Here is a 12431-nt window from a genome sequence, read left to right on the forward strand (position 1 = left end):
TCGTATTCGAATTAAAGAGATTCGATTCGATTGGATTCGAAGTAAAAATTTCAGATTCGATTCGATTCGATTTCGAACATGTTATAAAAATTCGATTCGATTCGATTCGACCATGCAAATGCTTGATTCGCACACCTCTAATCTATAGACATGTACTTCTCCTTCAAATAAAAAACTGGACATGAAAGGGGTGAACTTGTGTTATTTCGTGCTGTCTATACGTCATGGTATAGTTCGCGTAATTATGCAAGTTTCTTACCTGTCAAGTATGGACCCCTGTAGAACAGTTGTTGCAGCGTGTGATGAGCGTTCGGTGGTAAGTGCCGTTGAGGAGGTTGATGACTCGGCCTGTGGTAAGGATGATAAGCCGCCGGCCTCGCAATCGGCTTGGCGATATTGTAGCCAGCCGAATTTTGCAAATTTTGCAAGAAGGCGGGTATCGCTTCCGGCGGGAGCCCTTGAAAATTATCTGCACAGACAGAATGTTACATGCTTCAGATCATAAGATCCAAAAATTACCATCACCTCTCTTTTGTTACATGCATTTCTTTTGTCTGGTATCATCGTAAATTCTACAATATTTTAATTTGTTTCTAACTGTAGTCAAAGACGTGTTGTGCTATCGATTAATCGGAATAATCCAATAAATGTACAGCGCGATTTCATCGATCGTAAAAATATTCATACACTAATTCTGACGCGAGGATCGGGGTGACGCGCGTTTTCCGCGAGCGTTTCGTCGCTTCCAGATACGGAGACGTAAACCGCCGAGCGATTAAATATGGAACGCGCCCCGGCTGTGTTTCACGGTGAAATGTGCCCGGGGTGGCGGATTTACGTGCGAGCGAATACCTAAGTCGCCGTATTCCTTCGTGTTGCATAATTCGGGCCGACACCCCCGAGACTAAAGCCCTCCTTAACTGCTCCAGGCAGAGCCCGATCTCTTGTCGGCGCACGCTTCAACACCTCCGACCGGGGTAAATAGCCAGAGATTCGTGCGACCGACTCCGCCTCGGAGATTCTTATACAATACGTCGTAAAATACAGTACGACCGTGTGGACGTATAATTCGCTTATGCGCTTTACGTTCCTTTACATGCAATTTTGCCGAGAGTTTATTGTTATAACGAAAATGAGAGAATCGGGAGAAAAACTTTGCTACATTGTTATATGTGATTATAAGATTCCTATTAATATTTATGTATATCTACTTCTAGAAATATATGTATTTCTACAGTACTGAAATCGTTACTACTCAGATTGTTTTCTAAAATAACTTTCATTTATATCTGTAACATATCGATACAGATGTTGTTACATAATTTAAGTTATCAAAAGATTATTCTTTCAATTGTATTATTACTAAAGTTGAAAAGAATTTTGTTTACTCGTATAAGGGAAGTGATAATTCTGTTCGAAAATAAAAATTTGAATTAATCTTCAGTCACTGAATAGCAAGATTGTTTCTACATTTAATTTCAAGCAGATATTAAATCAGAAAAATGTTTTTCATTGAAATATTTAACGTTAAGATAAAAACATTTAATAGCCATCATTTTCGCTAAGAAATTGACATATTCTTTGACATAGAAAAAATACATAGACAAAAAAATTTGAAAGTTAAAAATACATAAAACGAAATGATACAAACTTTGTATTATAATCATTACAACGTTAATTTTATCAATTTTTTCTCTTCAATATTTCTTCTTTTCTGCTCTCTATTTATATACATATATGTATGTATACGTAATTTAATATAATCTTTCGATTAAATTGTAACAAATTCTCGCCGTTGCACAATACCTTTATACATCCACGGCAAAAAAATTCATTGACAGCAGTCAAAAAGTTAACTATGTGCTCTGACGCGTACCATCTTTCGAGTGTGAAAGAAAATTTGGTCGACTCTTCAGTTCTGCTTCCCCGATGAAATTTCACCCTCCATCAGAACGAATTCGTCCACCTATCCACATTAATAATGCACGTAAGAGGGCTAGTCGGCCTCGACCGTGCGATTTCCAACATATTTTTTTTCAACATTGCCTCGCCACGCCCAGAGTAGGGGAGAAAGAGAGAAAGAGAGCGAGAAAACGAAAGAACGGTTTCGCTAAAAAAGTGACGTGTTTGAAAATAATAAAATAATAGAGACTCTAGGCCGAAGTGAAAAGAAAGAAAAAAAGAGAAAGAGAGAGAGAGAGAGAGAGGGAGGAAGAGAGAAAGAAAAGGTGAGAAGGAAAGATAGAAAGAGAGAGAGAGCACTCGCCTTGCGTTCGCAACCAGACAATGCCCTGACAATGGCCCATACACGGCGTCCCATTGTGCCATCGCGCTGTACCCCATAAAATACTCATCGCCTTTTATCGTTGTTTTCGTAGCCGGCCAATGAGAGAGAAGCGCGCTGCTTAGCCGCGACGGTCTAATAACCGGGCTTAGCCTCCAACGGAAACACTGAATGGGAATAGTTTTTTAAGCCGCCCCACCTACCCGACATGGACACAGTCGCTCCCTTCGGTCTCGCCCTCTCTCACCCCGTCGCTTCGCTTTTACGCCACTACATACACCGCCTTTTCTCTTTCTCTATCTCTCTCTTTCTCTCGCGTCACGTGAGATTAAACCTCCTGTCTGCGGTCTCGAGAAACTCCGGGACGGCCCTCGCTGTGTTGTTACAGTTGTGGGTAACCCCCCCTCCCCCCCTCTCGCCCTCGTCTTTTTTTTGTGCGTCGGGCTTAAGCAGCCCCCTCAGCTCGGGGGCCTTAGGTTACGAGGTTACATCATATATCGCTGGTTATTCTTTCGGATTACGGTCAGGAATGCATTATTAACTAGATACTGCGCTGCTGCAGGTCTCCGCCTCGTAAAATAGAGAGGGGGACTGCTCGTTTACGGAGCGATGATGCCCCGTTCCGTTTCCTCCGCGGAGAAGCGTGTTTGTCTTAGGATAGGCTTGGCGAACCGATTTTTCACGAGGATTCTAAAACGCTCCTCGGATCCTGAGCGGTTGATCGACCGTGAAGGGAATAACATAGAATTGACGTGACATGATTTAATAACAGAGAAACGCTTATACTTCCTCTCATTGTCAGTCTAATTTTCATGACTCTTGTGTGTAATCAGTATAATATCAAATTATGCGTGGGCCTCCCCTTCCTTCCTTCCGGATTGATTCCCACGTTTACAATGACGTTTATGACATTGACGTGCATCTAAAAATTCCTCCATCTCCACATTAAATCGCTACATCATATTCATTACACGTCATTTCTCAATCTCCGTATAATCTCGCGTTGCGCCATAAAATGATCTCTCTTTTAATGAGAGATTATTTTATGGCGCAACGAGATGACGTAAATTAATGACGAGGTATTTCGATATCTTCCTTCTTCCATTACGAACAGCAATTATTGCAGTATTATTTAACCAGTGTATTTAGCAAAAGTTGACAACACCGATGTGTCTTATGATTTTACGGTGATTTCACGGTCTACGTTTTGTCGACTTGCTCTAAATATAACTCGACAGATAAGCATTCACCACGTCTGACTTTTAGTATTCTGTATCAGAATCGTCTACAGTTGATTTTTCCTCCTTCGAACTGCCTCTCCTGTTCCTTTTTTAACTCTCTTATTTAACCAACGAATAAAATGCGACGTTTTTCCACGAGAGATATGCGTATTAAAACCAGGCCCGTCGTGCTCGACACACAGTCGATATCGAAAAATATCAATAATCGTTGCGATACGCAACAAAAAACATGGGCCGCGAGTGGCGGCTCGCGTGGGAACGGGTGGCGGAGGGCCGGGGGTGGACGCGCGGGAGGGAGGGCAGAGGGGGAGGGAGAGGGAGAGGGAGAACGGTAAATCGCGGGACGATTGGTGAAAATGCTATTCGAAATTCAACGTCGCTCGCCCGTCAGACACCGACCCCTCCTCCCCCCGCGCCAACCCCGCGCTTGGATCATCCGTCGCAGTTTCAACCACCCTGTACTCCCTCGCGGCCCCCCTCACCCAAATTCCCGTCCCGCCGCGAGCGGCCCTCGCGTCTCTCGTCGATGAATTTCGAGTTTGTTGCCAATCACTTTTTCGCGCAATTATTTCACAACATTTCGACATGACGTACAAGCCCACGGGGGGGTTGGTTACCATCGGGGGTACGGTGGGGAGCAGGGGCAGAGGCGAGGATGTATACGCGAAGAGGAGGAGGAGGTGGTGGAGGAGGAAGAGGAGGAGGGAGAGAGGGGGAGGACAGTGGGAGGACGGCGGTACCGCGCTCCCGATGGATGCTGGAGGGTCTATTCGCGGTGAGAGGTCGGCAGGAGGGAGGGAGGGAGAAAGAGGGGTGCGGTCTCGGTCGGTACGTACGGGGAACGAAGGGGGATGTAACACATGCACGTGGCACGGTCAATGCATCCGCTATCCGACAAACGCACGAAACTCCCTCTCTCTCTCTCTCTCTCTCTCTCTCTTGCGCGCGCTCTCTTCCTCCCTCCCTTCCGCCGCGCGTATCTCGAACGCACCGAATTTCCCCATTGCCACCCCTTCTCACCCCCTTTCCTCTCTCGCCACCCCGCGCGATGTCCCCTTTACCACCCCCGCGTATCCTTCTGCCGGCAGATGCGTGCAATTCGCCCGATGTTAAATGCAACATTCGACTCTCTCCACCTTCGTGGAGCCCCAACACGCGCTCCTCTTCCCTCCACTAGCGCCAGGCTTCTCCTCGCCTCTCTCGCGCGCGACGGCTCTCTCTCTCTCTCTCTTCTCTTGTACACAGTTTATGCATCTAGTACGTCTACGCGCGTTTATCGCGCGCGCACACGGTCTTTATCGACTCGTGTCAATCATGAGCGCGGAAGAGACGAGAGGGTAGGGTGCTCGGCCACCGCGGAGGAAAGAGTGACAATGAGGACACGCCGGCCGAAGATTGGTGTGTATATGCGTGTGCGAGGGGTCTGCCGGACCCTCGCGAATGTTCGGGGGTGCTCTGCGAATGACGGGACGGCATTGTAACCTTCGCGCGGAACGACCTGTAATCTGTAACAGTTTTTCTCATAATCGAGGTGACGGAGGAAGATCGGCTCTGTCCGGCTGAAAAAATTCGATCATGAACTGCAGCTTGAGAAATGATGTGACGAATATGAGAATTTGCAGAGATAAGATAAAGAGGATCACAGTGGTACAGAATTAATAGTAAAGCTAATTTTATCGTGGCATTATATGCTTATGTTACTGTCATAATTATTTCAATTAATTTTAATAATCTATAAGCAATATTTAAATATAACGGTTTTTACTTGTTATATGAAAATATGAAACACAGCATAATGCTTTATTATATTATTAATACTTTTTATTCTTGTTGTAAATGCTAAATTTTCCCATTATTACTGCTAAACGCACAATTATTATTATATATTACTGGGCACCTTACTCTTTTCCGTCACCTCTCGCATTAATTTGCAACGACAAGTATTCGGGATCGATCACGGCCCGAATCGAGGAAAGGCGCGACAAGCGACGCGGCAATACATCATTGAATCCTGCCGCTTGTCTAATATTATAGGCACCAATCGTAAGGGCTTAATATTGGGGTGAAGGTAAGTGGCGGGCCAGCTGACGCCCTGTGCGCTCCACCCCGCACGCACGCTGCGCGACTCGTCTTGAGGGTGTGCGGATGAGATTTAGGGACCGGCGACAGAAGTCTGCTCGCGACACTGATTTGTGGTGAGCTTTGTTTCAACACTCTCCGATCACCGCGTGAAACTCTTCCCGACGATGTCCCTCCACCGAGGGCGAACGTATCTGCGATCGCAATCAGCGATCGTCGATCTTAAGATGTACCTATATTATTACTGGACTGCCAACATATTTCATCCCCACAGTAATCCCTGTTATATTCGTTACTCGAAAAATAAAAAAAGAAAATAGGCTTGGATATGTGCAGGTCTTTTGGGGTTATTTCTTCGTACATTTAATAATTATCCTTCTTCGTTAGTTGTAAGAGTAATAACACGCGGCAATAAAACTAAAAATTATGTTTCAGTTAATATGTTGAAAGTTGTGAAATATCGGACAGAAATTTTGATTAATGCGTCAAACAATATCAAAATAATTGTCTGTATTTATTAAAGAATTACCGCGGAATTTTGTCTCGTAATCCGCGGTTTATTCTTATTTCCTAAAAATATGTTTTCTTACAAAGTATCTGGCATTTTTGTCATTTTCTCCCTTTCATTATATAATCTTGTGATCTCGTTGTTTTATTTACGATGCTTAAAGAACGTATCAATTAATGCCATATTATTATTTATTAATAAATTATTTTGATGCGCGTTTGCTCCTTTCTTGTTATATTTTCAAATTATTAGATTCCCTTACCTCGTAATCTACTCTCACGTATTTTATAAAGTATCTTTCATTGTTCCTTTTTTATTTTTCTCTTCTTTTGTAGAGCATTAAAATATGAAAATATATCTGTGTGGGTATAAAAATTTTATGGTTTTTGAACTTACGATGCTTGATTAACAACTAATAATACTATATATTTGTCTGATGATATTATTATCCCAATAAATTATCTCAATGCGTGTTGATATTTCACAAATCTTTTATTTTTTTGAAATCTTTTTTTAAATTCTATTCTTTAGTTTTTCACGATTCTTTTATCTTTTTAAAATTTTTTTTAAAATTCTATTCTTTACTTTTTCTTTATCTCCAAATTAGAAAAATTCCGTTAATTTTGAGTTTTGTTTTAAATATCTAAATCTGACCTGAGCAATTCTTCAACAAACAGGACAATAATCAGCTTGAATTTGTCAGGCAAATGTTTATTGATAAATTATTGCGCGATCTCTTTTGCAATCAATTTTCCTATATTTTTAAAAATATCTTACATTGTTTCCTTTTTCTTCTTTCAACTAGACTTTAAAAATTTTGTAATTTTTGAACATTGTGTTTACGATGATTGATCAATGCTTCAACTAACATCAGAATCGCCAATTATCGCATTTTTTTAAAATAAATTATTCCGATATTTTCCAATATTTCACAATATTTTCCCCTTATTTTTTAAAAATCCTTTCCATTCTTTTCTTTTACTTCTTACCGTTCTTTTTTAAACAAGGATTTCGGTAACTTGGAACACTGTTCTAAAATATAGACTATAAACCTTCCTTATCAATTTCTTGGGAACCAACGCAACCAGGACAATCATCTCGAGTATGTGATTCAATGATTATCAATGAATTACCGGGATGCGGCCTCCTGTCATGATTACCGCCGAGTATGGCGCTAACGCTGAACTTGAGCTGCGGCTTCTCCTTCTCCTGGATGGTCCTGCACGCCGGTCCAGAGCACTGCTCGTCGCCGCAGGAACAGGCGGTGGTCCTCTCGCCTATTCTGTCGACGGCACGCTCGACCGCCGTCGCCGCCGCCGTCACCGCCGCCTCCCTCTCCCCCGACACGATCGTCATCTCATCGGACGTGTGCATGACGTTTCTGCATCCAAGGTCGTACCGTCTGTCTATCTCGATCGCGGAGACGCGCTCGCCCAGCACCATCTCATCCCTGTCGGCCGGCTGAAGACCGCCGTCCAGCTCCGCGCCCGGCATCGGGTCCTCGTCCACATTCGAGTTGCACGACTCGACGCCGGAATTGGATCGATTGTCGATCCTCTCGTTGCAGAGCCTCTCCATCGCGCACAGCCGGTCCACCATCACCGGGCCGTCCATCCTCTCGTTCTCCATATCGACATACACGCCCTGACTCCGGTCCAGGACGTCCTTCTCACGGTGAAGGAGCTGCATCCGGTCGTGCGGCCGCTCGCCGGATCTAACGCCGCCGCTGGACCTCTGCTGATCCCTGCCGCCGCAATCGATCATAATGCGATCGCGTCCGCCGAGCGGGCCGGATCGTTGGTCCAGGTGGTCCTGGACGAGATCGTTGGGGGAGGAACGGTCCCGCACGAGTCTGAGACTCGCCTCGCACTCTCTCTCGCGCTGTCGCGCTACCAGACTCGCCGCCCAGTTCAAGGTCAGGCTGGTGAGATCCGTCCCCGGTGACGCCTTGCTCTGGAGCAGGTTCTCCATCAGGAAGGGCGAGGTCATGGCACTCTGCTGCAGATTCTTCAGCATCGCCGCTGACGAGGGGAACATATCACGGCTGCTTGGCCCACAGATTACTACGATCGTCTTATATAATGATTCTTATTGTTAGTCGAAGAAAGGAACGTTCCTTCAAGTTAGCTTTGGACTTAATCAACGAAGCAATTATTGTATTTCTTACGTTGTAGTTAATTGATTTTTTTTCTTCATGAATCTCAGACAATATTGGGTTTATCGCTGCTTCGGATACTTACTGATTGACAACCGATTATCGTTCATCTCGTGCAAGATTCGCGCGTAAAACTCGATAGGAAATTAACATTTTTGCGAGTAAATCAAGATCGTCGAAGATCGTCACGCAGCCCTTCCAAATTAATTTTTCGATCTTCACAACTATTTCAAATCACTAATCACACTTTAGCATATCTTCTGTGATTTTTTCGGATTCATTGCTCGGAAGATTGGTAGCAGTTTCCGCACGTTCATTCAATCACGCTAATTATTTTACTGTCACTGTCGAGCGCCCGCGTTGACATTGCATGATGCACATTGACGTTGCAACTCGAGTATCCGCACAGTTCGAGTATCCGAAAATACTGAATTTCCGGCGAGTTTTCAACAACGTGTGTACGTCGGCCCGATGGAAAAAGCTGGCCACCCCTTTTTTTCCCGCGAGATCCTCGTCGCGGAAGATCCCACCGTGCGGGATCGCGCGTGTCACATGATCACACGCCACGCAACTTCACTTCACGTCCGACGACAAGGACGTGCGATTTCGGCAGCGGGATGTCAACTGGCGTGCCTGCGTGCGTGCCTTCCGAACGCACGGAAGGGGGGTTAGTGGTGGCGGCGGCAACGTGAGAGCATGCAACCCTCGAATGAAGGCCCACAAAGGCATATAGGTGGCTCACTCGTTTTAACCCCCCCAGCTCCCTCTCCCCGACCGGCGTCGCCGGCGTTCTCGAAACGCCACCCCGTACGTACGTGCAGGCAGTGGCCTTACCCGAAGAAGGGTACGCGGCCGAGGGGTGGGTGCTCCCTTCCCCTCTCTCTATGACCACCCCCCCCCGCTGCCCGCTCCACCCTCCGCGTTTCTCCGCCACCCCTTCTTTCCCTCTTAGGTGAGATAATACGGACTATAAGCCGAGCAATTCGGGGTTTGGCTCGCTCGGTAATGCCGTAATAAAATCATACTCCCATCAAACGGCGCTGCGCGCACCCCCTTGAGAAGCGAAGGAAAAGAGAAAGGCGGGAAGGGGGAGGAGACGGGAGGGACGGACGGAAGGCGCGCTACCCCAGGCAAGGGAAATCGCAGGAGAGGGAGGGAGGAAGCGGTAGAAAGAGGAGGGTAAGCCGGCTCGCCGCTTCGTACTACCAAGGGTAGGAAAAAAGCCTGGAGATTCGCATTCCTTTGGTCTCAACGATTGGATTTTATTTGACGAAGCCGCCCCGCGGACCGTCCAATCGCCTGCCTCGCCGGCGAATGCCGGCCACGCCCATTTACCCCGCCGCACCCCCGAACGGCATCGCTAGCCGTTCTCTCGCTCGCACCCCGTTTCTCGCGTACCGCCGCGCGCTCGCCTTTACCCACCCCTTCCTGCGGCGCTACCCCGTTTGCTCTCTTTCGGCGGGTAGGGAGTGCGGAGAGCGACCCTCTACGCTCTTATCAACTTTATTATCTCGCACTACCACGGGCGAGCGCGCGCTCGCGTGTACCTCGCGTCCGTGTTGCATAGACTTGCGGGGCAGCGCGAGAGGGTACGATGTAATTTTCTTGTCGGTGTAGGTAATTATATTATCGTCGTCGACGAGAGAGGAGAGTTGCTTCGCAGCTCCCCCTCCAAACCCACAGGTATAGTAATAATGATAACAATAATGATGATAATAATAATAACCGGCGGCGGGAACGATAGAGGCTTGGCGATCGTCCACGACTTCTCTGGATTGCGTAATAATCACGCGATAATGACGGTATCGATATTATGAAGCCGCGGGCTTATTATAACTATCAGCAGAGATCAGAGTGATAATCGTAATTTGATGACTATTAAAATTTCTTTCACAAATGTTTCAGCTGAAATCGCAAAAATTTTTTCTCTACTACTGTATAGTAAGTAATATATGTATGACATATATAACAGTCTAATAATAAAAATTGCGACGAGAAAGCCCCAGAATATTATCTGCTCTTCCATTTTTACAGGTTTCTTTAATCCTTCTTGATGTAAAACGATATTCTTCAGCTAAAAATTTTTAATTTTTATTAAATATACTGTATATTATATTTATACGTTTTAATTTGTGTGTATAAATATGTATTAAAATCTATATATACATATATAATTTTATGTTTATTATGGAAAAATAAAATTCTTTCCTCAAAAATATTATCTTATAATATTGGGAAGATTAAAAAATCTGTAAAAAATAAAAGAAAAGATGATTTTTGACTATTATTGCACTTCTGTTTAAATATATGTATATTACATAAATATTCAAATATATAATATAAGATATAAATTTATATAAATATATGTATATATGTACATATTTGTAATTTACTAGTTCCAATTGTTTTTAAAAAGATAACTGCAACTTAAAGACAGATCATTAAAAATTAAATAAAAGTGATTTAATACACTCTACAGAAAAAAAGAGATTTAATGTACCCCACGAAAATCACTGCACATCAGTTACGTCTATTAGCGTCTGCAACATTTCGACCGATCATATAGTGTCACACGAAGCAGTGTCACACGACGAGACACTACGTTGCCGTCATTCCGCGCGCATAATTTTGCCACCCTCCTGCCCCCTCCCCACCCCCGTCTTCCCAACGAACCCTGTCGCCCGGGTCAACGAAAGTGACGACGACGTCGCGCGTGGGCGAGGGGCAACCTCGTGCGCATTATCGTGGAAAGTACGACAGAGCACGCTGGCCGTCCACGTTCGTGCCGGAAGTGTCCGTAGGGTTAATTAAATTAACGAGCGCGCGACGCTGGTGTGTCAGGCGGACCATGCGGACGTGCGTGTGCACGCGCGCGCGCGGATGCTTCTATACGCATACACGAACGCGGTGCGCGTTCCTCTGACAGCGCGTGATAAGTCTCCTCTCTCGATGCTCGCCCCAAGAATTCCACATAAAAGCGGCGTACACGAGGCCATACATACATACGTCCCTTTTAAACGCGCGAGGATAAAGGATCGGAGGACGAAGAAGGACGAAGGAGAGCGAGAGGGCGGTGAGGAGGGAGCGAAACGGGGAAGGATGAGGAGGTCCCGGGAGAAGGACGGAGGCGCAACGGCGTGCCCCGCACTTAAGTAGAGCCGCCGTCTATTACCGGTGGTTGGAGGGGGGGGGGGAGGAGGGTCGAACGAAAACGAGGACAGTGAAGGGTAGGAAGGCGGCGAGAAAGAGCGAGAAAGAGAGAATGGGAGAAATAGGGCCGATGAGGTTGGCGCAGAGTGCCGCGGGTTTTTCTTACACGATTTTCCACCCTCTATATAGCGGGGTGCACACGTCCACCGCCGCACCCGCCGCCGCCGCGCGCCGCGCCGCCGGTTCCGGCCACGTGGTGGTGGAGGGTTGGAGGCAGCCAACGCGAAGCGTGCACCGTGCGCCATCCTACCCCCCCATGGAATTCAAGCCCTCCCAACCCCGCCGGCTGGCCCCCGCAGGGGTGGTCGGCGGGGGTGGGATGCTGCGACCACGCCTACGCTTCGGAATCACCTCTACCTCGTCGACGTCACGACTTATCACCCTCTCAGCGGCAACGGCGGCGGCAACGGCGGCGGTGGCAGCGGTGGCTGCGACGCTGGCGGTGGATTGCGGAGAAGCGGTTGTGGAAGTGGCGGACGAAGGAGAGGAAGGAGAGGCGAAGGCGGCCGCGACGAAGAAGGAAAAAAATAATGAAATGAACATCGGGAGGGAATCGCGGAATTATTATACGAGCACCGGGGCGACGGGGGGATGGTCGGGAGCGCGCCGAGTCGGTTAGCTTATATAAATTGGGGGCGGTTCGGTATATAGGCATTTCCTCGGCGAAGGGAGTAGCGCCGAGAGAAACGATTCGCTTCGTACGCGGGGGGGTTCGGGATAATTATTCATTCATCCGACGTGATGGACCTATGAGCGGCCGCAACGATGGCGATTTCGTTTTAAAAATCTCGGGTGATGAATAATCGCGGCTTTCGACGCTTCCATCCTATATAACTCTTATATTTTCATCTATTTATCCTTCAATCAGGAATATTAAATTTTTCAAGAAATTGCGAGAAAAGTTAAATCAACGTTAATATTAAAGTAGACTAGTATTAATGTTAAATCAATTTT

At 46.3% G+C, this 12431-nt stretch overlaps 1 protein-coding gene across 1 annotated transcript; it reads right to left on the reverse strand.

Moving 5' to 3' along the window:
• Window positions 1–259: 259 nt before the first annotated feature.
• On the reverse strand, window positions 260–8149 carry LOC105454895 (the record flags this gene model as incomplete). The annotated part of the gene is made up of 2 exons (XM_011697847.1): window positions 7246–8149; window positions 260–469 (listed from the first exon to the last, which is right to left on the reverse strand). Coding segments are annotated over exons 1-2 (1114 nt in total), but the record flags the coding sequence as incomplete, so codon positions are not given.
• Between the last annotated feature and the right edge of the window lie 4282 nt (window positions 8150–12431).

Source organism: Wasmannia auropunctata, unplaced genomic scaffold (genome assembly GCF_000956235.1).
Source record: "Wasmannia auropunctata unplaced genomic scaffold, wasmannia.A_1.0 LD335973.1, whole genome shotgun sequence".
In the NCBI taxonomy this organism is placed as follows: Eukaryota; Metazoa; Arthropoda; class Insecta; order Hymenoptera; family Formicidae; genus Wasmannia; species Wasmannia auropunctata.